The sequence below is a fragment of the Pithys albifrons genome, chromosome 18 (genome assembly GCF_047495875.1).
Source record: "Pithys albifrons albifrons isolate INPA30051 chromosome 18, PitAlb_v1, whole genome shotgun sequence".
Lineage (NCBI taxonomy): Eukaryota > Metazoa > Chordata > Aves > Passeriformes > Thamnophilidae > Pithys > Pithys albifrons.
This window is the reverse complement of record NC_092475.1, coordinates 8,766,954-8,794,948: the sequence shown is the minus strand read 5'-3', so window position 1 is coordinate 8,794,948 and position 27,995 is coordinate 8,766,954. Positions and strand designations below refer to the sequence as shown.

At 45.1% G+C, this 27,995-nt stretch overlaps 3 protein-coding genes across 4 annotated transcripts; 2 read left to right on the top strand and 1 right to left on the bottom strand.

Annotated features, from left to right (window-relative positions):
* On the top strand, window positions 1-6,576 carry DDX27 (DEAD-box helicase 27). The gene is made up of 21 exons (XM_071572586.1): window positions 1-237; window positions 315-449; window positions 542-601; window positions 1,049-1,202; window positions 1,560-1,606; window positions 1,764-1,850; window positions 2,563-2,668; window positions 2,751-2,924; window positions 3,232-3,382; window positions 3,526-3,625; window positions 3,732-3,873; window positions 3,948-4,101; window positions 4,215-4,296; window positions 4,372-4,549; window positions 4,691-4,797; window positions 4,957-5,062; window positions 5,160-5,254; window positions 5,356-5,482; window positions 5,732-5,816; window positions 5,999-6,073; window positions 6,362-6,576. The coding sequence occupies exons 1-21, from the start codon at window positions 148-150 to the stop codon at window positions 6,375-6,377; spliced, it is 2,271 nt and encodes a 756-aa protein (XP_071428687.1). The 5' UTR covers window positions 1-147; the 3' UTR covers window positions 6,378-6,576.
* Window positions 6,577-6,879: 303 nt separating this feature from the next.
* Window positions 6,880-9,293, bottom strand: SNRPB (small nuclear ribonucleoprotein polypeptides B and B1). The gene is made up of 7 exons (XM_071573168.1): window positions 9,168-9,293; window positions 8,934-9,085; window positions 8,477-8,588; window positions 8,079-8,231; window positions 7,586-7,724; window positions 7,281-7,406; window positions 6,880-7,071 (listed from the first exon to the last, which is right to left on the bottom strand). Exons 1-7 carry the CDS (start codon window positions 9,168-9,170, stop codon window positions 7,034-7,036), a joined length of 723 nt encoding a protein of 240 aa, XP_071429269.1. The 5' UTR covers window positions 9,171-9,293; the 3' UTR covers window positions 6,880-7,033.
* Window positions 9,294-9,317: 24 nt separating this feature from the next.
* ELMO2 (engulfment and cell motility 2) lies at window positions 9,318-27,978 on the top strand. Of its 2 annotated transcripts, XM_071573162.1 has the most exons (22): window positions 9,318-9,571; window positions 13,949-14,074; window positions 14,209-14,249; window positions 14,749-14,821; window positions 15,148-15,198; window positions 16,171-16,352; window positions 17,719-17,818; window positions 17,920-18,071; window positions 18,842-18,920; window positions 19,512-19,547; window positions 22,481-22,531; window positions 22,862-22,984; window positions 23,609-23,743; window positions 24,173-24,277; window positions 24,357-24,465; window positions 25,086-25,222; window positions 25,548-25,711; window positions 25,791-25,903; window positions 26,198-26,305; window positions 26,637-26,719; window positions 27,036-27,113; window positions 27,625-27,978. In XM_071573162.1, the coding sequence occupies exons 2-22, from the start codon at window positions 13,997-13,999 to the stop codon at window positions 27,823-27,825; spliced, it is 2,199 nt and encodes a 732-aa protein (XP_071429263.1). In that variant the 5' UTR covers window positions 9,318-9,571; window positions 13,949-13,996; the 3' UTR covers window positions 27,826-27,978. The 2 variants fall into 2 exon arrangements, with proteins under 2 accessions (XP_071429263.1, XP_071429264.1); XM_071573163.1 differs by lacking the exon at window positions 19,512-19,547.
* The last annotated feature ends 17 nt before the right edge of the window (window positions 27,979-27,995 follow it).

Sequence of the window (27,995 nt, the reverse complement as noted above, 5' to 3'; positions counted from 1 at the left end):
AAAACACAGCCCAAAGCCCGGCCCCGGCCTCAAACCCAACTCCAAAACCCAGCCCCAAACCCCATCGCTAAGCCCAGTCCCATCCCTAAACCCGGCCCAGCCCGGCCCCGCGCACGCGTGTCGCGGGCGTTCCGCACTGCCCCGGCCATGCTGCACGACTTGGACCTGGTGGGCACCATCGCCGAGGACGACCCGGGTCCCGAGGAGCCCGAATCTGACGACTCCGAGGATGAGGAGGTGGGGCCGGGCGGGCTCGGGGGCGGCAGGCACGGGCCGGCCCGGCCCGGCTGTGCCGCTCACGGGTGTTGCCGCAGGGGCTGTGCCGGGCTCCGGGCCCCGGGCGGCGAGGCCGCAGGAGCGGCCACTTCAGCGCCGGATTCCAGTTCGGGGAGGCGGAGGCCGGCGGGGAGGACGCTTGGGCGGACGCGCTGCGGCAGCTCCGCAGCAAGGTAAGGCCTGGGGGGCCGGCATGGAGCTGGTTGCCAGAGCACACAGCGCGCAGTGCTCCTCTTACAGCTCCTCTCTGTGCTTTTCTGCTTAGAGAGCAGCAACGACGCTGGATGAGAAGATTGAGAAAGTGAGACAGAAAAGGAAGCTCCAGGTCAGGGTCTTTCTCGTTACTGAAAAGGCTGGTATGTGTTTGGCCGTTCCCTCCCGAGGTACGGGCCGCAAAAGCATCCTGAGGCACAGAGCTCAAGGTGCAGCTCATCCCTTTGGCTGGGTTTGCAGCCACACGTGGTGTGTTGCTAAACTGGTAAGGATGCAGAATTGTTAATATGCAAAAAGCCATGGGTCTGTGAGTAGGCTCATAATACAAGTCACCGTCCCTGGAGGTGTTTGGGAAAAGACTGGACTTAGTGCCATGGTCTAGTTGACATGTTGGTGTTCCATCTTAGGTTGGACTCGATCATCTCTGAGGTCATTTCCAACTGAAACGATTCTCTGATTCTGTGATTCTGTAACAACAAACACAAGCTCACAAAGGATTGAAGTTTCTTTTTTATCCCTTCATTTTAAAGCTTTTCTTTTTTTTTAAATCTTCTTTTAGGAAAGAGAAGCTAAACAAGCAAAACTAAAAGATGAGGATGGAGAGGCTGAGGATAATCAAACCACTAACAGGGAATGTGAGGATTTTAGTAGGGATGATGAAGATGTGGAGTCTGAGTATTCATTGGATGATGAAAGTATCTTCACAAAAGCAGGTATTAGCAGTACACAGATAGATGGTCAGGAGCAAGAATCTGACAGACTGCAGAAAAGTCTGTAGTGAAGCTTTGCTGGGAGTGGGCAAGAACCTTTCATATTTTGTTGTAGTCCTTCTGCAAAGTTCCTTCTGATTTTAATCAATTTTATTTTGAATGGTAGCTGTAGTGCTTCAATTGAACTCATCCTTGAGGAAGGATAATTTTTTGACAATTTTACTCCATTGTGTGCCTCTGCTTGTTTCTGAGGCTTCTCAATAGCTCTGAGCAAAAAGTATGAGGTTAAGATAGTCACAATATCTTGTTATGTGTTTAGCTGTGCTTGCTAATCTCTGTCACATTTCTCTTTCTCTGCAGATAAGGTCAAAGTGAAGGAACGGAGAAAATCGAAAAAGGGGCAAGCAGTAAGTGTTGGACATGAGTCAAATTTCCCCAGCATTTCTTGTGGGGGAATTTGCTTTGGTTAACAAACTGTAGCCAAAAAAACAGCCCAGAGCCCTTTGATAATATGTTGTATTGCTGCCTGTGTTGTTTCATTTTTGTTGGTGTTCCTGTTTCTAGGAAGCAGAGAGCTTTTTTGAAGATGCGTCTCAGTATGATGATAACTTGTCATTCCAGGACATGAATCTTTCACGACCTTTACTAAAGGTATTTACTTTATTTATTATATATGTTACTCTGAAGAGTGTTGTGTAGCTTTCCTCCACCAATTTGAACTTTCTCTTCTCCTTACAACTGCTCTGAAAAGGAAATTATGTGGAAACTATTATTTGCAATGTGCTAATATTGTCTTGAGTGAGTCTTGTCATGGAATCACAGAATGGTTGAGGTTGGAAGGGACCTTGGATGTCACATTGTCCAAGCCCTTGCTGAAGCAGAGCTACCTAGAGCTGCTGCCCAGCATCGTGTCCAGATGGCTTTGAATTTCTCCAAGGGTGGAGACTGCAAGCTCTCTCAGCACTCTCTGCCAATGCTTAGTCACCCTCAAGGTGAAAAGGTGATTCCTGGTATTCAGAGGGAACTTCTGTGTTTCAGTTTGTGCCCATGGCCTCTGGTCCTGTCCCTGGGCACTACTGAAAAGAGCTTGGTTTTGTCCTCTTTCCACCCTCCCATCAGGTATTTATATCTGTTGACAAGTCTCCCCCTGAGTTCTCTCTTCTCCAGGCTGAACAGTCCCAGCTCTCTCAGCTTTTCCCCATATGTGAGGTGCTCCCTGGCCCTTCATAACCTTCATAGCCCTTTGCTGGTCTCTCTCTCCAGTATGTCCATGTCTCTTGTACTCAGAAGCCCAGGGTTAGACACAGTACTCCAGGTGTGGTCATACCAAAGACAGAGTTTAATTGCTGTATCTCCTTTGTAGGCAATCACAGCTCTTGGCTTCAAGCAACCAACCCCAATTCAGAAGGCTTGTATCCCTGTGGGTCTTCTGGGAAAGGATATTTGTGCCTGTGCTGCCACTGGGACAGGTAGGGGCTTGAGCAGGGTACCAGAACCATGGAGAATCAGCTATTCACAATAATCGTTAATTATTTTATTTTTTTTCTTTAGGTAAAACAGCTGCCTTCATCTTGCCTGTCCTTGAGCGCCTGATTTACAAACCTCGTCAGGCTCCAATAACACGTGTACTGGTTCTTGTGCCAACACGAGAACTGGGTATTCAGGTGCACTCTGTCACAAAACAGCTGGCACAGTTCAGTAGTGTCACAACTTGCCTTGCAGTAGGTGAGTATTAAGTTGTTTGTGTGAACTGTACAGCTCACTGTAAACCACTACAGGGAACTGGGAATTCTGTGTAGTAAAACTGGAGGCTGTACAGTTATTATGCTTCTAGTAGGTACACTGTGGTTTAAAATCTTACTTTCCAGCACTGTGCTGCACTTTGTTGGTTTCTGAGGAAGAACATATGGGGTCACTTCTATTTGTGAATGTGGTTTAATCTGAGTTGTTTCCTATTCCTCGGGTGATTTGCATCCCTGTACTCTGCTGCAGTCGCTCACTGGGTCACCAGTCTGTGTTCACTCTCTTTCAGGTGGCCTAGATGTGAAGACTCAGGAAGCAGCTCTGCGCTCTGGGCCAGACATTCTTATTGCCACTCCTGGGCGACTGATTGATCATCTCCACAACTGCCCTTCTTTCCACCTCAGCAGTGTTGAAGTGCTGATTTTGGATGAAGCAGACAGGTAGGGTCAGCAGAACAGCAAGGACAAACACGGGAGTTTCCTGCTTTCCTTCTCCCATGCTGTCCTTGTTCCCCTGCCTTAAGTAATATTGCTTAGCTATGACCAGTGAAACTGCCTTACCTTGCTGTTTTTTTGCTGTGTAGAATGCTGGATGAATACTTTGAGGAACAGATGAAAGAAATCATCAGGTTGTGCTCCCACCACCGTCAGACAATGCTTTTCTCAGCCACAATGACAGAGGAGGTAAGACAAGCTGCTGAGAAGTGTATTGAGGCAGGAAGTTGAATGGAGATTGTCTGGTCTTTTATCAGAAATCATGTGGACTTTTTTCCTTAATCTGTTTTTGTAGGTGAAGGATTTGGCTTCTGTTTCCCTGAAAAATCCCGTCCGAATTTTTGTGAACAGCAACACAGATGTTGCACCTTTCCTGCGGCAGGAATTTATCCGGATCAGGCCCAACCGAGAGGGGGACCGTGAAGCCATTGTAACAGGTGAGTGATGAGCAAAGACAAGCTGGAGCCAGTGATTGACTGTGAAGCAGGATTCTTAGAGGATTTTCTTTTAGCTCTACTGACACGAACGTTCCGAGATCACGTGATGCTTTTCACCCAGACCAAGAAGCAGGCTCACCGTATGCACATCCTGCTGGGACTGATGGGTCTGCGGGTTGGGGAGCTGCATGGGAACCTCTCTCAGGCACAGCGACTGGAATCACTCAGGTATTAGCAGGCTTAGTTGACAGTCCTAGGCTAAAAAGACAATCAAAGTTGGAAGTTTTAGGTGGAAGCAGATTGCTACATTCATTGCTAATGCAATTGCTTTCTCTGCTCAGGCGCTTTAAGGATGAGCAGATTGATATCCTGGTAGCTACAGATGTGGCTGCACGTGGACTTGATATTGAAGGTGTGAAAACAGTGAGTATTTGCACTGCTGAGGTTTTTAATGAGGTCTTTATTGTTGTTTCCCTACTAACACTGTTTGTGTTACAGGTTATCAACTTTACCATGCCCAACACCACCAAACACTATGTCCATCGTGTGGGTCGGACAGCCAGAGCTGGCAAGGCTGGACGTTCAGTCTCCCTTGTGGGTGAGGAAGAGCGCAAGATGCTGAAGGATATTGTCAAGAGTGCTAAAACACCAGTGAAAGCCAGAATTCTCCCCCAAGGTACACACCTCACTGAGGTAAAAAGCAGGAGAGCAGTACACAGGGAATATCATGGTACAGAGAGGACACTAAAAGAGATGCTGAAAAACAAGGTGCACTCCACATGAGCTGCCTCTGATGTTCACACGGTATTGTTTTTAGATGTCATATTAAAATTTCGAGAGAAGATTGAGAATCTAGAGAAAGATATCTATGCAGTTCTGTGCTTGGAGCGTGAGGAACGTGAGATGCAGCAGTCAGAGGCCCAGGTAAGCATTTTTTTTAGGATTTTGCTTTCCTAGAATTAAGTGTACATATAGTCCATAATGAGGTTACCCTAAAAGTACCTAACTTGCCTACTTTAGATAAGGGAAGAGAGATATATTTTTTAGCCACCATGAGCTCACTGCTTGCCTGAATTATCTCAGATCAATAAGGCAAAGAAACAGCTGGAGACAGGAAAAAAGGAGGCTGGGAGTGAGAGTTTGGAGCGGAGCTGGTTCCAGACCCGGGAGGAGAGGAAGAAGGAGAAATGTGAGTCATGACACTGCTGCCATATTAAATTCTATAGCTGCAACTGGCCTCTGCTCTCTGCTTTAGGAAGTTCTTAATTCTGTTTTTCTTTCTCCAGTGGCTAAAGCCCTGCAGGAATTTGACCTAGCATTACGAGGGAAAAAGAAAAGAAAGAAATTTATGCAGGACACACAGAAAAAATCCCAAATGACTGTGAGTACATTTATGGTCAAGTGGGGCGCTGGGTGGACTATCATAGTTTTCCCTTAGCAAAACCTCACAACACTGCAAACTTACATTTTAACATCTTTCAGCCAGAGGAAAGGTCACAGTTTGAAATCTTGAAATCTCAAATGTATGCTGAGCGTCTGGCAAAGAGGAATCGCCGAGCAAAGAGAGCCAGAGCCTTGCCAGAAGAGGAACCAGCAGCAGCACCAGCAGGTAGAGATTTTTGTTTTACAGCTGACTTACGTTCTGACACTTACTTTGCTAGAAATAGGTAAATTAAACTAGTTTGTGTAGGGGGAGGCCCTGATCTCTGAAAGAATGGCCACCAGTGCTGGCCAGGGCTCATGTTAGCAGAGAGCAGTCATTGCTTTTCCTCATGGTTAGGCTAATTGTTGTGGTCAATGGTACTGGGAAGATGCTGTGGCCTTCCATTTACAACCAGTGTTCTGTTGTCTCTGTTAGGTCCTAAGAAGAAGAAAAAAGTGTCTGTGTTTGATGAGGAGCTGACCAACACAAGCAGAAAGGCCCTGAAGCAGTACCGTGCCGGGTAAGGTCTTAGTTGTGCTCCCCTAGTCCAGGCTTTAGTAGATGAGATTTCTGCATCTCTGAAATTTTTCAGGGATACTTTGATAGTAGGGGAAAACATGAGCAGGGTTCTTTTGAGAAGTACCTGTGCTTGATGTAATTCTGTGACTCGTCTTACCTTTCCTCCCACCCCTCTCTCAAAAGCCCATCATTTGAAGATCGAAAACGCTTGGGTATGACCCAACGTAGGAAAGGGGGAAACTTCAAATCCAAGTCCAGGTATGGCTCCCTTTACTTTCTTATTCAAGTTTGGGTTTCTTTTTCCTTGCTTTCTTTTTCCTCTCATTGTGATTGTTTAAAGGCCCTTTCTGAAAGTTTTGTTGGTTCTAGAATACCTTACTCTCCTACTGCAGGTCTGGGGACACTCAAGCACCTTGCCTTTAATATCATATTCCTAGGCCTCTACTTGGGAAAATACTTTGCCTAGAAAATGCTCAGTGCTGTTCCTTATCTGTCATTCAGAGTAGGGCTGGAATGGAATGTCATTTCATTTATCTTCTCTTTCAGGTACAAGAGAAAGTAAGGACTGTTGGCAATTACCAGAGGGGTAATTTCAGACACACTCTGAAATTTCTTTGTACTGCAAGGAGACAACTTCAGTAAAATTGAAGTTTTTCTTCAAGTTCTGGAATAGCTTTGGGATGTTTGTCTATACTTGGTTGAAGACCCTGTGTGAAAACATCTGTAGCAGCCCATGCAATAAAGAATTATTTTTGTTTTAAGAGGTTTACTCTGTTTAATGGGATAGCTAGAGCACCTGGGGCCTGGGCTCTGTTACACCTGTTAAATCTTCCTTGGAATTTTTACCACCTTCACTATCCCAACCTTTTTCTTCCCCATCAGCCTCACTAAATTACATTTCTATGCTTTAATTTCTACAAGGAACACAGACCAACTGTTTATTTCTGAGCTGTCTATACAAATTGAGCTTTTTGCCTCAAACTTGCTCTTCTGGGATGACTCAACTGCAGTAGTAAAAAGTAAAAGCTACACTCCTGAAATAAACAGACCAGTACAACAGTGACTCCAAGTATTGGGTTTTCCAACTTTATTAAAAAGGGCAAAATTGACAAGCAGCAAATATAAAATATACATAACAAAGGTTTGAGAGGTGGTACTGCTGGATGTATCCCCTTACTTGGGTCTTCTCACAGTTCACAGGTATGTTATAGACTAATCTCAGGGCCTTGGTGGACGCATGCCAGGTGGAGGGGGTCCTGGGAATAAAGGAAAGAGTTGAAGAGGAAAGAAGCAACAAGACTAAATGAAAAAGACATTTTCCCCATGCTCAGCGTAGCCTTAGAACCCCTTTTTTCAGCACCAAAGCACTTACTGACAATTAGCAGAGCTAGAGATGGAATGAATCACCTTTCAAACTTTGTATTACAGCTTCTTAGAGGTTCCAGGCAGGATAACCTTCACTCACCTCTCATTCCTGGGGGTGGTGGTCTCATTCCTGGTGGGGGCATTCCCATAGGAGCACCTCGGCCAGGTGGCATTCCCATTGGTGGGCCCATTGGTGGTCTCATGCCTGGAGGAGGTCCCATCATTCCTTAACCCCAAGAAAAACCAAGCATGTAAATCCAGCTGAATATTCAAGGCACTTACTGGATATCAGGATATCCTCCATAATAACAGTTCTTCATCAGATTAGGGTAATTACCTCTTTATCACACATTTTGCCATAAAACCTAAGCTCCTTGCTATCCCACTCTGCACAGTGATTTTTACCTGGAGGAGGGGCTCCTCTGCTCATGGGTGGGGGAGGACCCCCACGCCCTGGTGTGTATTGAGTTGGAGCTCCTGCAATACTGGCAGTGGCTGCTGCAGCAGCAGCTGCAACTGTTCCACGCCCCTGGGGTGTCATCACCTGCAGACAAAATAAACAGTCTCATAGAAACACCACAACATCTGTTTTATATTAATAACTAAAAAATAAGCAACATTGAAATTGCCCTTTGGAAAATTACACCAGTCTCCTCTTAACATATCAAATAATGGCACAAGCCTGTAATACAATTCAACAGATACCACTTGAATTATGTGCAAAAAGATGCACTTGTCAACCCTCTTCTATCATATAAAACAGAGTTCCCAGGGCAACCTGGTACCAAAAAGCCTCCCTAGGCTCAAACTTCATGGTAACAAACTAAGAATACAGTTCTTCCACTGCACCAATTTCATGCACTACACTGGTACCAAAATAGAAGCCACAGTGTCTCACCTGTTGGGATGGTCCTCCCACTCCTCTGACAGGGCCAGCTAATCCTGCTGGAGCCTGTGGCATGGGAGCACCAGCTGGAACTCCCCTCCCTGCTGCTCTTCCAACTCCAGGTCCTCCAGCAGCTCCAGCAAGGGGTACCCGGGCAATTCCAGTCTGAAAACAGAGCACCCCAAAAGAAAGATTTTTGAAAACAAAATTTCTCAGATCCTAGGGATGCCCACAGCCCTCCTGTATCCAATAGATGTCCAAGCCCACAAAGGAATTAGAGCTTCCTGAAGTGAAATTTGTTGGACCTAGTCACAACAGCATCTGGAAGTCTAGAACAGCAGTCCTGCTGCCAGGAACCACAATTATAAGATGTCCCTTCCCTTTTTCCTTAGTTCTGTGCTCATTCTTACATCTTTTGGAGGTGGTCCTTCAACCGTCATGGAGACCAGGTTTTCCCCCCGCAGCAACACAAGACCAAGGACTCGTTTCTCTTCCCGCTCTGGCTGTTTTGAATTTTTAGGTCTGGTGAGAAGAAAACATTGCAAAACATAAGAAAAAAAAAGAATGAATGCTGTTCCTTGATTTACAGTAGAATATATATAAGAATATATACTCTCCTGAGAGGAGAACCCACCATAAAAATCACATTTTTATGTACCTCAAGCTAAGTACACAGAGAAGTCCAAACTGTTACAAAGTAGCACCACAGAGAGGTATACTTTGGTTATTAGGAAAGAATTGAAACAAAGTGAACTAAGTGCCCCTTTAAGTTAGAAGTTTGGAAATTTGACAAGTAAGACTAAACGCATCAGTGTTTCAGCAGGGGATGCCCCGGGGGCCGGGCTGCGGGCACTTCCCGTAGCTCACTTGATCTTGCGGAACTCGTCGCAGTCGCACAGGATGAGGTTCATGTGCTTGTCGAAGGCCTTGAACGTGCCGATGAAGACGCGGCCGTCCTGCAGGATGCACCGCATGCGGTAGTCGATGTGCTGCAGCATCTTGCTGCTCTTTCCTACCGTCTGCAAAGACACCGCGGGTTACGCGCGGGCCGGGGCGGAGCGGGGCACCCGCATCCCCATCCCCATCCCCGCGGGGGCTCACCATGGCTGCGGTTTTCCGTGCTCCCTCCCGCCGCCGTTGCTCCTCTCGCCTACCTCCCTCGCTCCCGACACACGGCGGAAGCTCCGACGCCCCACCGTCGCGACTTCCTCCCGCCCGGCGGGGGCCCCGCCCGTTCCGGCGCGCCGCGAACGCGCTTCCCGGGGCGGGACGGATCCGACGGGGCGGGGGCTGCGCGGAGCTCCGCGGCCCCGCTCTCGGGGCGGAGGGAGCCGAGCGCGGCCGCGCCGCCGCCCCAGAGCCCCGCGCCGGCCCTGCATGAGCCGCGGCACGGCCGGTCCCGGCGCTCGCAGCCGCTGCCACAGGCGGGGCGCGGTGGGCACGGGGAGCTGCCGTGAGCCCTCCCGCGGCGGCCCCGGAGGCGGAGGAGGGACAAGGGACACTCGGTTAGAGGAACTGATGAGGCTGCCGACGGGGGGGTCCGCTGGGGTGGCGGGTCGTGCCGCTGCGGGCGGGCAGGCGGGCTCGGGTCTCCATGTTCTCCCCGTTCTCTCTATTCTCCCTGTTCTCCGTGGTCTCCATGGCAGCGCGGCGGGCACATGACGCGCCCATGGGCGGTGCCGGTGCCGGCAGCGCCTCGCCGGGGCGGCCGGAGCGCGGAGCGGCCGCTGGCGGGGGCGGGATGCGGGTGCGGGTGGGATGGGGATGGGATGGGGATGCGGGTGCGGATGGGGAGCCGCAACCGTCGGTGCCGCGCCTCAGACCGCGGGTCTGCCGCCTTCCCAGCCCCTGCAGCCTCCACCGCCCTGCCCACACTCCGGCCGTGGGTCTCCCGCCCGTCCCCGCAGCTCCGGTTACCCCCGGAGGGCGAGTCGGCCGCTCCCTCGGGGCCTGAGGCACAGCACGGACAGCGCTTGGCAGAAAAAAAACTTGCTCAGCACCTTAAATCGAGTTTTGGCCCGAGCTTCAGGAGTAGCTGACTTGCTGTCAGCTTTCAGCTCACATGACTGATTAAAAATAATGTAAAAAAGCAGTTCTCTTTTTGCACCATGCTATCAGTTTCTGTCTTTGCCAAGAGGTGGCCTGTGTCAAGCTGTGTTGGAATGAGCATGACCAGAGCATGTAGGCTTAAGTGTTTTACAGGCAGAGTGCAGCCAGGGAAGGCCTTTGGAGGAGTGTTCCCGAAATGGAATCAGAGCCCTTTGGTTACTCTGGTGAAGGATGTTTCTTACTGCTTGTTACATGAGGTGGCATTGAAAACTGTGTGGCCCTTGGGTTGGACTCTGCTGCCTACTACCCTTTCATGCTGCTTGGCCAAGAAGGTGCCTTCTCTGCACACCTGTCCTAAGTTAGTCCCTCTGCCAACGTCACTTCCACCTTTTCCTTGGCCTGTTGACACCATCTGGTGACTTTCTGAGATCTCACTGGGGTGTCTTGTTGCATCTACAAGTTTCAGAAGCTGCAGCTATTCACTTGTTGACTGTGGGTTTCTACCAGGCAGCTTTTCTTTTTCAGGGAATGTTCTTTCATCCTCCTCATTTTCATTCTGTGTGCAGCACACTTTGTTCTCTATCTGTAATGAAAAGAAGATTGAATTTGTGAATAGGGAAATTCTGCTTAAAATACTCCAGTTGTTTTAGCTTGCAGCTTCTCAGAAGTCTCCTGAATAGTGTGTTTTGAGTGGTTGTGCTGATTTCTTGCCCTGCAGCTACCCCTGCACCACTGCTTTGTATGACAGAGCTCACTCTGCAGAAGCAGAGTGAATTCATTTTGATGGATTTCAGCTTGACTGCTGTCTCCCTATATAAAACTGTGGGAATTGTTTACATGCTGTTATGAAGGATGTGCTGTGAGAGACCCATAAGTAACTGATCATCACAATTATGCAAAATCACAGCCTGTGCTTCTTCACAAGAGATTCTGAAGTCATTTTATCAGCTCTTTGGCTATTGCACTGCAAAATAGCCATTGTAAAACTGAACATCTGACAGCTCTTGTCTGCAGACATGCAGTGAAATCTTTTCATAGCATGCTTTTGGCAGGCAACCTGGTGCTCAGAGGCTGACCTGAAGTACCCTTTGCATTCATAGTCCACTCTTCATTTTTCTCTTCTGGAAAGCTGCTTCTGCTGAGCCACTGATCTATGTAGGTCCTTCAGAGGACTGTTTGACCCAGAGTGTTTGAAGAGTTTTCTACCTTTTTTAATTTTTAATTCTTCCTTCTCTGGGTTCTGCTTAGCCAATTCCTTTTGGTCTTCAAATCTCTGCTGTGGTAGAGATATCTGTGGTGTCTGTTTTGTGGTGCTGCTGTGCAGTGAAACAGTCTTTAAGCTCTGTTTCTTTCACCATGTATTTGCTGTGCCTTGAATACTGATGGTAATAGGGAACATGGTTGCCAGTCATGAATGGGTGCTCATTTATGGAAGAAATTTGGGGCAGAAATAGTCTTAAATATCATGGTGATTTACTTTGAGTTGGTATGCAGCTGAGAGGCTTTTTTTTTAAGATATCAAGGTAGTGCAACACAGCTTGGTTGGTCCCTGTTTTCAGTGGTAATGATATCAGGGGAGCTGCAGGTAGAGTTCATGGCCCCTAGGAGCTCTGGGCCAGCCTCTGCAGTACTTTTTTGATGAAACAGGACATTTTTGTGGCATTTGGGCACGTTTTAGTGGTGCACTCAGCAGTGTTGGGGTTATGGTTGAACTTGATACTCTTAAGGGTATTTTCCAGCCTAAATATTCTATGATTTCTGCAGAATTTCCCACATTATCAGTGTTTCTGTTTTAATAGGCACTTCCTCTCTCTGAATGAGGCGTGGTCTTTGAATGGAAAAAGACAAGTTAGAGATTTGCAAAGCTATTACCTCTAGTAATCTGGGTGTCTTTGTTTTGGCATATGAAATACTATATTCCCTTGTACTCTTCAGTGGCACTTTGCAATGTCAGTTGCAGTGCAAATAAAAGACTGTGTACTGCAAGAGGCTGAAGGGAGAAGTGGTAATTAGATGCTAATTACTCATGGGTGTATTAGTTTAAAAAGTTGCAAATTCAGTTCTTACTACTTCAGGAAGTAATCTCTGAGCCTTGTCTCTTCACTGTGTATTTGTAGTGCCTTGAACACTGAACAGATTTAGAATTTTTCTAATTGCAAACTGGCTCACTCATGGGAGGAGTAATTAGCTATTCAGTTATTATAAGCCACTCTGGCTATTAGAGGTGGTGTGTATGTGCTTCTGAATAGGACTAAGGGTTCTCCGGCTTTCAGGTTTAGGCCATCATAGGGTTTAATTGCCTAGTGGAGAACAGTGAGTGGAAATCACACACCTTTTGGGAACTGCCTGTTTGTAGGTTTAGTACATGGAGGTGTCCTACAAATTGAGCACTTTGGGGAGTATGTACAGTGCTACTGATTGTATGCCAGTAAGTGCTGATGTATACTTAAAGATTTAGTGGAGCTATTCCTGCAAAAGACATTTGACAGTCTAAATTATTTTTATTTTATTTTATTATGTGTGTAGTTCAGGGAAAAGGAAGTAAGGAAGACTGATTCATGTTTCTGTTGGGTTCATCTGTCTTTTCGCAAGACAACAGGGTTGTGTAAGCTCTGACTTCTTCTGGCTGCTGTTGTGGAGTACATTGGTTCAGCAGGCTTTCTTGGTTCTGCCTTATCTCTTTATTACACTCTGCTTGAATGTTAGAAAATGCCTTTTTGGATCAGGAGGGACTCTCCTGACTTGCAGTGTGGTATGCTTGGAAGACTTACCCTGTCCTTAGAAATACCAGGTATTGACTGCTGACTTGTGAAGAGCCTGAAAAAAGAGACTGAAGAGGCTGGTGTGAGTAGGCTTGCTATGGATACTAACTCCAATAATAAGTGCTGAATAGGGGGCTTTAGTCTTCTAAATATGTCTGAGTTCAAAGCTTTCCCATCTTTGTGCAGATTCCTAAGTGCTTTGCTTGCAACGAGGTGTAAATCTGGTTCTGGGTTCCTTATGCTTTACTGCCTGAATTTATAGTTTGCTTTGGACAATAGAAGATGAGCTGCTTCATAATGAGTGTGAAAGGAATGAGTAGAGTCTAAATACTGATTGCAAGGGATGTGAAAATAGCACCAGCAGCTCTGTATACATTTAGGGTTAGAGCTCTCCTGAGAACATATTTGCTGCAAGTTAACATGTCTCTGTCAGAAAAGAGTAAATTGTCTGTCTTGGAATGAGAGAATAGAGCACTGATAATCAACATTTGAGAGGAAATTTGTGATAAGACATGCTCTTGGGCTTTGGAGACAGTGTTTCCATAGGACACCATCCGCTCTGTGCTTATAAATTAGCCCACCTCTGTGAGCTGTGAAGGCTTCTTTGAAACACTAATTGAATTGAACCCTCTTATGAGCAGTCTTCCTTTGTGTGACCTCCCGTTGTTCAGCCCATGGGGTGGAGGTTACTGGACAGTTTGTTCCTGTTCTCATGTACAGACAGCAGATAAGCCTGGGAAGATAATGCTTTGCTACTCCAATAAACTGACCTGACAGTACGGACACTGAGTGGTAGATGGGGCTCTGCTGATCAGTGACCCTCCTTATGAGTACCCTGACAAGCTCTCAGAACTATTCCTTGGGTGATAAGGTTGGACATAGCATTTCACATTGTTGTGTTTTAGTGTGAGGCCTTCATCTCTGCTACAGTGGATGCTTTGTCCCTATCAGGGCCAGGAAACCATAATGCTGAGCTAGTGTTTCATCTAGTGTTTTGAACCTTGGTGTCAGATTCAGAGTAACAAGTGAAATAGTTTTGAGAGAGATGCTCACTATCCTTTTTCTTAACAGGTGTGGAGGTGTATGCTATTGTAAAGGCACTTGGAGGAGTCTGGAGCAATGCCACCACCTTCAGACATTGTGAAAGTGGCTGTTGAGTGGCCAGGTGCCAATGCCCAGCTGCTGGAAATAGATCAGGTGAGACGTGGTGACCAGATGGGGGAGGAAAGGCACTACAGTGTTGATACTGGAATGTGGGAAACATAGAAATGGGCAGTATTCCTTTCTGGTTGAGAGGAATGTGGCTACTGAGGACTCTCTTTCTGTTCTAGAAAAGGCCTCTTGCATCCATCATCAAGGAGGTCTGTGATGGGTGAGTAGTTCTGTGGGATTCCTTGTGGAGAAAGCCTGTCCTGCTGACAAATCTTGCTGGGGTACTGTGGAAAGTCTCCGCTCCTTGTTAATGTGTTACTAGCACAGTCCATGCTGCCGGCTGCCAGTTTTGGCCATGGAGTGGGCTGGGGTTTAAATCATGAAGAAGCAGATCTCATGGAAAATGGGGGCCTTCTGTGTTTCTTCTACTTCTAAGTGTGTGCATATGCCCCAGGGTCATTTTTGCTGAGGATTGGCCCATTCTGCTGTTCTTCAACTGTAGGCCTCTTCAGATGTTCCACAGAGTTGATTTAAAGTAGTCTGGATTCTCATATTCCCCTCAAGAGGAAGGTGCTTTCTCTCCTCTTTGGGAGGCTCAATTTCCCCTGCTAAAGCTTTGCTTGAAAGTTCTTTTGCATCCTTCTGGTATCCATTTCCTAATTCAGAGCCAGAAGAAGGAGGAGAAAGACACTAATGTATTCTTCTTCTTCCTCTACCAGATGGTCCCTGCCAAACCCTGAATATTACACCCTGCGGTATGCTGATGGTCCCCAGCTGTACATCACAGAGCAGGTCAGTGTGAGAGGCAGCAGTTTGCTGATATCCCAGGGGGAAAGTGCAGACTGTCTTGGACTAGTGGCATGGAAAAATACTGGCACTAATCCTTGAGGGGCAACATCTCTGCTCGCGGAGAGACTCAGACTTGAATGGTGTCATTCAACAGGGGAGCCTTGCACTTCTCTCTTTGCATGCCCATAGGAGTGAGGACTCAGGGACTCAATACCAGTACCCTCAGTAGAGTTGTTTGATATAAGAACTCCATTGCTTGTGTATACAGTTGTGCACTGTAGATCCAGTTGCATTCTTTCCCCCAGTTTAAAATTTGTGTTTTCTTTCAGACTCGCTGTGACATCAAGAATGGAACTATCCTACAGCTGGCAGTCTCCCCGGTAAATGCTTCATCACTTCCTTCATCCTCAGTAGCTATCCATGGATGAAAAGCTGTTTCCTGCCTCTTGCCTTTGCTTTTTCCTTCTCTCCAAATTGCAGGGGAATGCCCCTTGTTTTGGGCCATACTGCACTATGAGGCACACACTCTTTCTTTTCCATCCTGGCTGTGGTGCTTGCCTTTCATTTGGATGCTCTGCCCTTTTACAGGACTATCTGTAAATAAATCCAGTCTACAGTTTTAGTGCATCTCCTAGATTAGGATGTTGTGAAGTACTTGGAAAATGCATTCTCAGTATGACTGCACTTAGCATGCTCAGTCAGAAAGCAACATTTCCAGTGACTTAACGCAGAAAATTAAAATAGAGGTAACTTTGATGCAGAGGGGGTGGTTCCTGCTGAATTTATGCTATTGTGACCTCGACAGTTGTGTTTTGCAGACTTGCTGCAACTTCTGTTTTTTTTAAATTCCTAAACTTTTTTTTTGCGTGTCAATGCGTAGAACTGAGAGTGAGTAGAACTGGAAGAAGTTACTTGGGCAAGAGGGAGTTGAGACGATATCATTGATCTGTGTCTTAGAGATCTTACAGAATGTGTTATGGATCTACAAAATGTGCTCGTGCTTCTCTTTGAATCTAAGACTTTTTTTTAATATTGTATATTTTTGATGATGTTGCTCCATAGTTCTATAATCCATCCCTAATCATGAAGAAGAAAAACAAGCATTTGCTCTAATACGTAAAATAGTATTTTACTCACCTCCTGCTTGGCCGTAACTTTTGCTGAGTGCAGTCTTTTTTAAGTCTATCTTAGACTTGCTGACTGCTACTACTGAATTTGTCTTTGCTGGTCTCTCTCTACCCTGGCTCTGCTCTCTCTGCCCATCCATGGGCTTCTGACAGAATGCTGATGCTGGCAGAACTCAGGCTGCAGGTAACTGGTCTGTAACTGGCATCATCCCTCTTTCCTGACAGTCTAGGGCAGCTCGCCAGCTGATGGAGAGGATCCAGTCACACAGCATGGAAGCCCGACTGGATGCCATGAAGGAACTGGCCAAACTTTCAGCAGACGTGACCTTTGCCACAGAGTTCATCAACATGGAAGGGATTACAGTGCTGACACGGCTTGTGGAGAGCGGGACCAAGCTTCTGTCCCAGTAAGTTTCCTGTGCTCCAGGACTCTGAAACAGGGGGCCTCAAATAAGGGGTTAATTTTTCTTGCTGACGTGGCATAAAGCAACTAACCTCATATCAAAGTTGAACTATTCAAAGTCTTTCTAGTCCTTTGCTAGACCTCATGAGGCAAAAGGGGACAGCTTTGGCCGGTGGAGGGTTCATCATGGAACTGCCTGGCACCAGCTGTGTCTGGCATGGGACAGCCTCAGCCTCTCTTCACAGGGGCTGCCCTGCTGTCCCCTGCTGCCAAAACCTTGCCACATAAACACAGTACCCAGATAGATGTGAAACTTAACTTCCCTCTGCAAAAACTGTAGCAATTCTTCTGTAGTAGGTATTTATAGAATCATAGAATGGTTTGGGTAGGAAGGAACCTTGAAGATCCTCCAATTCCAACAGCTTTGCCATGGGTGCTAGTATTCTTTTATTACAGTTTACACCACCTTTCTGGTTACAAATACCTAAATGCCTGATATGTCCTTCAGATTTCTTCTGTGTCCTCTCTAAAATTGGCACTATATTTGCCACTTCCTGCAGAGCAGAGTAAGTAGTTTGACAGTATTTAGTTTTACCATGGTTCCTCTTGGATTCTTCAGTGAATATCTTCTTCTCCCAGAGATCTGTTTTTCATATTAATGGCTTGTTACAGAATAGTGATGTTCAAATGACAGATTTGAAGATACCTCTCTTGAGACAAAAAAATACTAACCCAGAGTCTGATCTGGAAGTTTTCTCAAGCACATTCACAGTGAACTTTCACACAAATAATTCATTGGCTTTTCTACTGTACTTGTTAAGTTTCAAATAAAGTACTTTTAACATCTTGATAACTTACTGTCATAACATTTATAAGTCTTCTCATATATTAGCAACTAATATGTTTTTCGGCATTTTTTGCAGTTTTTACCTTTTTTCTTGTGGTTATGTATTAAATTTTCCACAATTCATGCCATGCTTTCATTTTATTTCAAGTCAGGTCCCAATACTTAGAGAAGGACAAATCATTTTTCTTCGTTTTTTGATGTTAAAACATGTTTGTTCCTTTGAGTGGCCAAGTGCTGATCCAGGTGGTTGCAAGTCTCTGTTGGCAGGACTAAGGACTTATTGTTGCTATTTTTAATCTGTCCTTGTAATAAGGAAAAAATAAAATGTTTTTCTACAATGTATTTCTACAAAACAGTAAAATTGTCTGCATAAATCCATATGCTTTATTGCTCCCCCAGGTGCCAAGTTGTAGCATGTTTTATTAGAAAGTTGTGGCATTTTTCCCTTACGCATCTTACTCAGCTTGAACAGGCATTTTTCTTGCTACCAGTTCTCTTGTAACCACATTCTTCATTTTCTCAGTTACAGTGAAATGTTGGCTTTCACCCTGACTGCCTTCTTGGAGCTCATGGACCATGGTATTGTCTCCTGGGACATGGTCTCAATAACCTTCATCAAACAGGTGAGTTTGGGTGGAGTGGGTGAGTGGATACAATTTCTTTTAATGATTTAACACAGCTTCCAGGAAGAGCAAAATGACTCTGCTTGTTCATGTGTTTGTAGATTGCAGGGTATGTGAGCCAGCCCATGGTGGATGTGTCCATCCTCCAGCGGTCCCTGGCCATCCTGGAGAGCATGGTGCTCAACAGTCAGACTCTGTACCAGAAGATTGCAGAAGAGATCACTGTGGGGCAGCTCATTTCCCATCTGCAAGTGTGAGTGTCCACCCAGCAATAATGTGACTTCTATCAATTTTATGAATACTTTTTAATTTAAAAACACCTCCTTTTCAATTTGAAACACGTAAAGATTGTGTTTTTTAAGTATTACCAATATGACACCTTACTTGAACTTTAAGATGTCTAATGGATTTAAAAAAAAAGTAAGATCCAAGAAAAATAGATTGTGTGTTCTGGAAGCACTTATGCTTATTTTTGTGATATTTTGAACATCACAAGTGAAAATATATGCTGTGTGTGATCTGGAAGGAGAAAAAGGACCCTTTATCTGAAGAAGCTCATCAGTAAAAATAAGAAGTGTGGGTTAAGCCAGATTATTGAGGTTGGAAGGCAATGCCATCAAGAGGGGTGTGCTTTCCCCTTAGTTCCATTTGCATTTGGTGGCTTCCAGTGGCGCAGGGGACAAAAATTATGTGCTCTGTGCAAGTTTCAAGCTGTATCTGTGTAACAGACTGTAGTATAACTGGTTTTTACAGAGGTAGTTCCAACACTGGAAGCAATCTGTGGTGGTGCTGTGCTGCAGTCTGCTCTGTCTGCTGGATAATGGATCAATCAGTCAGAAATTTCTGTCAGCTTTCTGCAAGCCTTATGAAGAGTTGGATATCATGAACATAGATTAGATGAGTCCTGCTTGTTTGTTGAAATGCAAGACAGCTGTAGTCAGTGTTCTCATGGTGCAGGCAAAGCAACAAGCTGTAATGTTCTGTACTGTCTGTTCTCTTACAATCCTCCCTTTGTTTCTGCAGCTCAAACCAAGAGATTCAGACATATGCCATTGCCCTGATCAATGCCCTCTTCCTGAAAGCACCTGAGGACAAGAGACAGGTTTGTTCTTGCCTTTTGACTTTAAACCTGAATAATGGTTGCTGGCTGTTTACTTTATGCCTCAGAAATCATATTGTCTGGGCAAGGTAGACCTCAGACCTTGCCAAGAACTTATGTGGCTATTTCAGTCTGGCAACGCTGGAGAAAAAGTACCATCCCATTAATAATGTGTCCTGGAGCACACATCTATATTTAGGGAACGCTCAGAAAGGATTCTGGAAGACCTTGAGAAAACAGAAAGTAATCCTCCAGACAGCATGGGAAAATTCTTTAAGAAAATTAATTTTGTATGGGAAAGGTAGGATGGGTAGAGTCCTTGGGTTTGTATGTACTTCTAAACAAGCAACACACCTCCTCCTTCCCCCCAAAAGGGGGATATTCCTACTGGCAAATGTGAGAAATGAAAGACCTGTCCTGTTCTGAGGAAAATCCCAAGATCTCAGCTATGTGCAAGATGTGCTTATGTGTGTATTGTGTAGCTTTGCTGTGTTGAGTCTTTCTTCTCTAGTGCCTTGTTTGTGCCTTATTTCTGGACTCTGAGCTAAATCCTGTCTGCTTCTCTTTGTGCCTTTTTTTGCTTTCTGCCAGCAGGACAAGCTGCTTAACCCACTAGACCTGCCCATCACTGTAAGTAACTCAAGTCTGGGGGCTGGTCATGCGGAGCTGTAGGCATGTTAGCTTTTCTCCAGTTATGCCTCCTTGTATCCCAGGGATGATGCACACTGGCTTCAGAAAGGGTATGAGCCTAGGGAGAACGGTGGGAGGACTCCTGGGAATGCACTCACACTGTGGTGGGGAAAAAATCAGTAGCAAGAGAAGCCTTGAAAGACTTACTGTGAACACAAGATTGTACAGGTGATTGTAAAAGGAAACTGGTAATTGTTCAGGTGGGTGATAAACTGACTGATAAACAGGACTGATCAGGTGAACCAATTGTAAAACTGGAAACAGTTCTTTAGCAATCTGAGTCTCCTTAAACTTACTGCAACATGAGTTTATACTCCAAATCTCAATGTCAGTTTCATATCCAGCTGTGTCTTTCTAAAGATAGAGCTGTTTGTGAATAGCAGTCACAAAACTTGGTGCTCTTAGTAGGGGCTAGAGCATGAATTCTGACTGATCTGTGACTTCTCCCTCATGGGAATTGTAATATAAGAATGATTTTTGTCCCGTGCTATCTCCATGGAAATCACCACTCTTGTTAAGAGGTTGATTTGGAACCTTCTGTATCTTGAGATTCTGCTATATTTTTCAGATTTTCTGGGTGGCACAGAGAATGTTCCATTTTTGCCAAGGATGCAGTGTCTTCAGAGGGCAAGCTCCTGTCTCAATAAATGTTACATAATTTCTAAAATTATTGGATATGCTTGAAAATAAGAAAAATCATACTCCTCCATTGGTAATTCCCCAAAGATACTAAATTTCATAGCAAACAAAATTCCAAGGGATCTTTCACTTTTTTTTTCTGAATGCAATCCACAGGGCCACATAGGGCCATGAAGTTGCTTAAGAAACTGGAGTATCTTTCATATGAATAGAGCCTGAGAGATTTGGGATTGCTCAGCCTCAAGAAGAGAAGGCTCAGGGAGGTCTTATGTCTGTAGATATCTGATGGAAGGGAATAAAGGACAACACTGACTCCTCTCAATAGTGCCTGCTGACAAGGGAAGGGGCAATGGGCACAGCTTAAACCCCAGAAAATTCCATGTGAACACACCCACATAAACACACAAAATTAGTATTAGAGTGATCAAACACTGGAACAGGTTACCCAGAGACGTTATGGAGTCTCTATCAGTGAAAATATTAAAATCCTGACTGGACGTGGTCCAGGGCAACCTGGTCTGTCTGATGTTGCTTGAACCAGGGTACTCAGACTAGGTGATCTCAGAACATCTCTTCCAGTATAAATGATCTTTGACCATGCCAGGCAGCCAAGTGAACCCTGTTGAACTCTCAGCAGAACATAGACCCATTAGCAGTGATTAGACTGTGTGTGTGCTCATGCTTCTTTCTATGCTGTTTAGAATTGTTTAATTGTCTTTGTCTTTCCCACTTTTTATCTGCTTCAGTTACCTGTTACTTCATCCCATGTACAAACTAATTTCTTCAGAGTAAGGATTCCTTGTGTCACATGAACAAATCCCAGCAGCAGGCCTTGTCCTGTTCTCAGTACTATCTCTCACAAATTGTAGTAAAAAATAATGACTCAGAGGGCAGTGTGTTATCTCTGAAAGCTCTTGTACTTCATCTAGATACTTCATAGATACCTTCCACTCAAGCTCTGACTCACTTTGGTTGTCACACAAATGCTGCTGAACTTGCAGCCATTACGGCTTGGCTGTCAATCAGTGTATCACTGTCTTGGCTTAGGAGGGTTTTGTCTGCATCAAAAATGATAATAGGTACTTGAAACAAGGTTACTGCACACATTTGACCAGACTTTTTAGTCTGTCAAGAGCAGAGTTGATAGGAGCAGTTGGAACAGTCTTGGATTGCTCAGAATGTACATCTGATTGAGTGCAATTGTCTGAGACTCCACATCTGCTCCCAGCTCTCAATCTGCACTGCACAGAAATGTGAAGAGATCTCAAACTGTCAGATCTTTTGGCCCTCTTCCAGGTAATACAATGCCCAACAGATTTTTTGTACCAAAGATTTTGCTTGTAGCAGCAAACTCGTGATAATGTTCCCTTGTGACATTAGCACTTGTGCCACTCTCCTTGCAGGTGTAATGAGATCACTGCTATGTTAGAAAGTGCATCTTCACAATTTACAAGGAAAGCACAGGTTAGGTTTTTGCAGGTGCATGTGTAATTGGTGCTGGAACTGAAGGCATCTTGCATCTGTTGTGACTGTTTGTCATCATTACTCCATGGCTGGGAAACCCTCCTCACCTGGGGAAGGAAGCCGTGCAGTAAAGAAGGAAAGTGGAAGCTTTCCTGTAAGCATGAAAATTACTACCCTGTATTTTTGTAAACTGAAATAAATGCTTCTGTAAATTGTCCTTAAACTGACTTCTGAACATCTCCTTAGGAACCGAGACAAAGGAAATGTAAATTTCAGAGCGAGAGTATTTGAGAGGGAGGAGATGTGAAACCTACATCCTCTAGCCCTTGTTATCCTGGGTGTATACCTCGGTGTAGAAAGCTGTGAAATGCTAATTGGAGGAACCCCTTGTAGATGACAGATTTTTCCTGGGCAACCCACAGTATTCTCCCTGCTGCCATATCTCCTGATATTCAAGTACCATTAGATGTTCAGCGTTAAGCTAAATTTGCTTCTCTGCTTTGACCACATTAGTGCCTTTCTCCACATTAATGTTTTGTAGGGGAGCCATCTCTGACTTGTGCCATGGTAAGAGATGACCTTTGCATCACAACCTGATGCTTGCTTTGTGGTGAGATGCCATGCTAAATTGACAGTCTGTAGTAAAAACACTTTGTTTTGTGCCAGTGCTACCTCCAATCCATAGGCTTCTTTCATTCTCTCCTTTCTGCACAATGTCGGCCTTTTTTTATATTTCACTCATGTTATTTCATCTCTAAATTCCACAACAGGAAATGGCTAATGCATTTGCCCAGAAGCACCTGAGGTCTATAATCCTGAATGTAAGTATGTCTGGAATAACACCATGCTTCCTAAAGTTCCCTTAACAGAGGTTTCATTTATGCATAGTGTAAATTCAGCTGCCCTCAGGGCACTTCCTGAAGAGTGACTCTTTCAAAGGTGAAACTGGAGCCACTTGTTCCAAAGAGAGCTATCAGGGGGCTATTTTCTGCTGGCCAGAGCATTATCATTATGCTTCTGGTGGAACATGGAGGTTAAACAGCTGAATCTTCATGTAGAGAGATGTGCATGCAGCCTGGTATATGCCTAGACCTAATACCTAAGTGTTTATTTGTATTCTCATCATTTCCACCCTATCTTTTATTTTGCAGCATGTGATTAGAGGAAACCGCCCCATTAAAACAGAAATGGCACATCAGCTGTATGTGCTACAGGTCCTGACCTTTAATCTCCTGGAAGAGAGAATGATGACCAAGATGGATCCCAATGATCAGGTCACTACTAGAGCTAAGTAAAGTCTGATAGAATAGGGTGTACAAGGGACTTTATTCCTGAGCTCCTTAGCTCTATATAATTTGCAGCAGATTGTGCATATAACTTCAAAACCACCCCTCACACTGTAGTCTCTGAGATCAGGATAAGCCCATGACTATCCTGCTGCATGCTGTGGGACTTTTATGTAAGTGGTCACTGGAAGCCATATACTCCTTTCTTGACCAGTGTGTGGTGCCAGCTGTCAAACTGATGACTCCACCTCTATGGAGGGTACATCATTTTATCCATCTCTTCACAGTATATGAGGAAACTGGGCATTTTTAAGATGTCTGTTACTGGGTTATTAGATGTATTGCTGTCTCTAGTGAGAAATCCCTTAGCATTATCCGAATGCCTAGAAATTGCCTTTAGTCAAACTTGGGGTAGTTACAGAAAGATGCACGCAAATATTTTGCATTACCCAGTGTACTGAAACTTGCAATTTTGAAATTAATTGCTATTAATGACCTCTGGCATCTCTCTATTCATGTGAGCTCTGAGGAGAGAGGTAGGACTGTGCATTATTTGAAAATGCTGCCCTACTGATTGATCATGTTGCCATTTCCCTGCCTTCTGTCCTTCAGGCACAAAGAGACATCATATTTGAGTTGAGAAGAATTGCATTCGATGCAGAGTCCGACAGCAACAGCGTCCCTGGCAGTGGAACAGAGAAACGCAAAGCCATGTACACCAAGGACTACAAGATGCTGGGATTCACTGTATGCATCTTGAGAGTGCTGACTGTAAACCATGTGCAGGCAATCTAAGCAATCTCCATTGGAGTTGTGGGCAAATAAGGAACAGAAATAGCTGTTTGCTTTACCAAACTTCTTGATCTTGAGTTTAGAAATTCAGCTACACTCAGACTCCCAGGGAAGATAATTATGACTTGCTGATTGGTTAAATGCCAGGGTTCATTAGGCACATTCTCTGGAGATATTTACTTACCATATGCCCCTGGTCTATGAAGAACTTGGAATTGGCCACTCTTCTAGAAAGTTTAGATTGCATTATCATCCAGGGTTACCTCTTGGATAGATGTGAGGGAGTGCTTAATGGACAAGCAGTTGTAAAATTCATTCAGAAAATGTTCTCACACAATTTCTTTGGGCTAATTTGTTTTGATTCTTTCTACACACTTTTCACAGAATCACATCAATCCAGCCATGGATTTTACTCAGACTCCTCCAGGGATGTTGGCATTGGACAACATGCTCTACTTGGCCAAATTTCATCAGGACACCTATATCAGGGTGAGTGAAGCTGCTGCCTTTTGCAGATGCCAATATCTCAGCAGCTCTTCTTAGTGTGTGTGGGGCCTTCTTCTTGTAGATTGTTCTGGAGAACAGCAGTCGAGAAGATAAACACGAGTGTCCCTTTGGGCGCAGTGCCATTGAACTCACCAGGATGCTTTGTGAGATCTTACAGGTTGGGGAACTCCGTAAGTACCATTTATTTCCCAGCTTTACATGTTGCTGGGCTGATGCTTCTCGAAGTAGCTTGCAGGCTGACCAGTATTCACAAGCATTTGAACCTCACCTCACTTCTGTCCTGTAGGGACAGGGGCAGCTTGTTGGTGTCCCAGTGTTGAAACAAAGTAACAAATTTGGTGTGTGTGCTCTGGTTCACCTGAAAAACTGACAGAAGCAGAAAGCTTCTACTTCCTGAAGCATCAGCAGGGTGCTGTAGAAAAAAAAATACTCTAGAAACCATCATGAACTTGAGAAAAATTTATTAGCTCTCACAGTCTCAAAACAGCATACTGAGAAAATAAACCACTGTAAGAAATTCTGCCAGAGGAAAGCGGGGAACATTGCAGGCAATTATTTTGGGGTACTAGGATGAAAAGGGCACATGAGTCACAGAGATTTGCATGGTAAAGCGTGGGATAGTTGCTGTTCCCAATAAACTGTTTATGGGGAGATCAAGTACTGAACAGTAATCTCCTGGAGTAAGTACTATTGTACACCATCAGATGTCTGTCACTGTAGTGAATTTTAGTTACCCTTAGTACTTTTTGTACAATATACTCACATGATTGTGGTTTGTTTCTTTCTGAAGCCAATGAAGGCCGGAATGACTATCACCCCATGTTTTTCACCCATGACCGTGCATTTGAGGAGCTATTTGCCATCTGTATCCAGCTGTTGAACAAGACCTGGAAGGAAATGAGAGCAACAGCAGAAGATTTTAATAAGGTCAGGGTGGAGAAGAGGTTTTTTTGTAAAATCTTTTGCAGATCAGCACAGGTTCATTCTGCCTGTACAATTCATTAACAAGTAGGGCACAGAAGGTCTGACAGGGCATTGATGTGGGCTGTAAGGGAGGATGGCCTAACTTTTATATGGTATGACCTGAGGTCATTCTTGGTTCTTCTGGATCTTCAAAGTCACTAGTACATTGATACTCCTGGCCCCAGTTATCCCATGTCAGTTCTTTGCTGCCACTGAGCTATGCCCTGGTTTACTGTTGCCATTAAGCAGCAAGAATGTGACTTGCTTTTTCCTTTCCCCACCTCTTTAGGTTATGCAGGTTGTGAGGGAACAGATCACACGGGCTCTCCCCTCTAAACCAAACTCCTTGGACCAGTTCAAGAGCAAACTTCGCAGCCTGAGCTATTCAGAGATTCTGCGGCTACGCCAGTCTGAGAGAATGAGCCAAGATGACTTCCAGTCCCCTCCTATTGTGTATGTGCCCAACAAAAACACTGCCTTCTGTGCCTGCCATTACCTGTTTTCTTCTTACTCTTCCATATTTGATTGCCAGGGAGCTGAGAGAGAAAATCCAACCAGAGATCTTGGAGCTGATAAAGCAACAGCGCCTGAACAGGCTTTGTGAGGGAAGTAGCTTTCGAAAAATTGGAAATCGCAGAAGACAAGGTAAGGGAACAGCATCTGCTGCCTTTTTCATGTGAAGAACTGTAGGATATAAGATCTAATGAATTATTCTGTCAGCAGACATGTTGCTAGAAAGAAAGGCTAGTTACCTAGGCTATCCATATCAGCCAGTAGTTTGGGGTGGCACAGATGTGCATTTCTAAGAATCCCTCATGAACAAGCTGTGCTGAGGAACTGGGGGAGCAGATGGATTGGGTGGAGAGGCTCTAATGTAGTGGCTGTAAGACTTCATGTGAATGATCTTACTCAGCTTGCTCTACCTGGTGTGTGTTCCAGAAAGGTTCTGGTATTGTCGCCTGGCTCTGAATCACAAAGTGCTCCATTATGGAGATCTGGAAGATAATGCCCAGGGTGAAGTGACCTTTGAATCTCTACAGGAAAAAAGTAAGTTCCGTTTCCAGGCTGGGCACTGTTCTGTGCTCTGCTATCTAGAGGCTGAGTGTAATCCTAGATAAAGATGAAAGAGCTGTGGCTAAGAAAACCCTGACTGAGGCAATAGCAACTTTTGGTCCTTCCCAAATTCATCCAGTCTCGGAATTGCTTGGTATTTCTTTTTTAACAGCTAACTATCAGGATGTGTTGCTGGTAATGTGTTTTGGAAAACTGCAGTAGCGAGCCAAAAAAACAAACAATGCTCAGTTGCAAAGACAAAACAAAGTTCTGTCTTTTCCTGGTTAGGATTGCTTGTTTGGGAGTTTTACTTTTTCACTGTTAGTTCCAGTTGCAGACATCAAAGCCATTGTCACAGGGAAGGATTGTCCACACATGAAGGAGAAAAGTGCACTGAAACAGAACAAGGCAAGTGCTCCATTTTTGCCTGTCGTTAGTATCTAATGCTGTAGTGTTGAAGTCTGTGAAAGCAAGAACAGGAGCAAATGGCCTCCCATGCTGCAGGTGTGTTGTTGACAACCCCATCTCCTATCTGGGCCTTGTCCTAGTATTCCTTTGTGACTGCTGGGAGCTTTGAGCATGGTGTGGTTGTGCTGTAGTCTATTCAGACTTGCTCACTGATACAGGAAAGTGTACTGAACTGCAGCAAGGCCCTCCAGCTGGCAGGTAGAACATGCTGTGATGTTTTCTTCAGCTGATGGGTAAAAGATTCTTTTCCATTCAGGAAGTGTTAGAATTGGCCTTCTCCATATTATACGATCCTGATGAGACCCTGAACTTCATTGCACCTAACAAATATGAGGTAAGAAACATAGTGGTCAAGCAGTAGAACACATAGCAGCTAACTTCAGAGATTAGAAAGGATCACGTGGTTCTCATTAAAGACTTGAAGAGGGTGCCCCCACCAGGTTCATTCTTAGAATATGTTGGCAATGCTTACTGTGAATATTTTTTGTAGTTATCTTTTTCATTTAAAAAGAAAAAAAAGAATCCCACATTAATTCCCCTTAATCTGCACTACTACTTTCTTTCCTCCTGTGATGCCTAAAATAGGTTTACTTTTCTTTTGTATGCAACAATAGAAACTCTTGGCCCTTTCCTAGAACCATGAGTCACACTTGCCTCTAGGCTTGTAACTTCAGTTGGAAGTCCTGTGGGCACAGTTTTGGGGTTGGATATGGGTTTTGTTTTCCCACCAGTGTTTCCTATTTTGCAGCTGTATAGTAGCATCTCTCATTGTTGCATGGATGGAAAGATTCAGCATAACCTCTCACTTATGCCCAGTGTTGTGAATTACCCTTTGTTTTTCACAGTACTGTATCTGGATCGATGGGCTTAACGCTCTCTTGGGGAAGGACATGTCCAGCGAGCTGACCAAGAGCGACCTGGACACGCTGCTGAGCATGGAAATGAAGCTGAGGCTCCTGGACTTGGAGAACATCCAGATCCCCGAAGCGCCGCCGCCGATCCCCAAGGAGCCGAGCAGCTACGACTTTGTGTACCACTACGGTTGAGGCACCGCGTTGGCACCGCCGGCACCGCCCGGAGCCGCTCGGGCCGTCCGGGCAGCACCGGGACCGGGACTGGCACCGCCACCCGCTGCCGCGCCGGCCCGAGGGCGCCGCCCGCCTTTTGTATCGGTTCAATAATAACCAGTAGCGCTCCGAGCCGCCGCCGCCTCCGC

Excerpts from the sequence above, each read along its gene's own strand:
- SNRPB (XM_071573168.1), bottom strand. Across the intron at positions 8,232-8,476 it reads AAGGACCACCTCCAAAAGAT|ACTGGAATTGCCCGGGTACC; the intron begins GTAAGAATGAGC and ends CTCTGTTTTCAG. Across the intron at positions 7,725-8,078 it reads TGGGAGGACCATCCCAACAG|GTGATGACACCCCAGGGGCG; the intron begins GTGAGACACTGT and ends TTTTGTCTGCAG.
- ELMO2 (XM_071573162.1), top strand. The coding sequence starts at position 13,997 with ATGCCACCACCTTCAGACATTGTGAAAGTGGCTGTTGAGTGGCCAGGT. Across the intron at positions 17,819-17,919 it reads CAATAACCTTCATCAAACAG|ATTGCAGGGTATGTGAGCCA; the intron begins GTGAGTTTGGGT and ends ATGTGTTTGTAG. Across the intron at positions 18,072-18,841 it reads CTCATTTCCCATCTGCAAGT|CTCAAACCAAGAGATTCAGA; the intron begins GTGAGTGTCCAC and ends TTGTTTCTGCAG.
- DDX27 (XM_071572586.1), top strand. The coding sequence starts at position 148 with ATGCTGCACGACTTGGACCTGGTGGGCACCATCGCCGAGGACGACCCG. Across the intron at positions 602-1,048 it reads GACAGAAAAGGAAGCTCCAG|GAAAGAGAAGCTAAACAAGC; the intron begins GTCAGGGTCTTT and ends ATCTTCTTTTAG. Across the intron at positions 1,851-2,562 it reads TTTCACGACCTTTACTAAAG|GCAATCACAGCTCTTGGCTT; the intron begins GTATTTACTTTA and ends TCTCCTTTGTAG.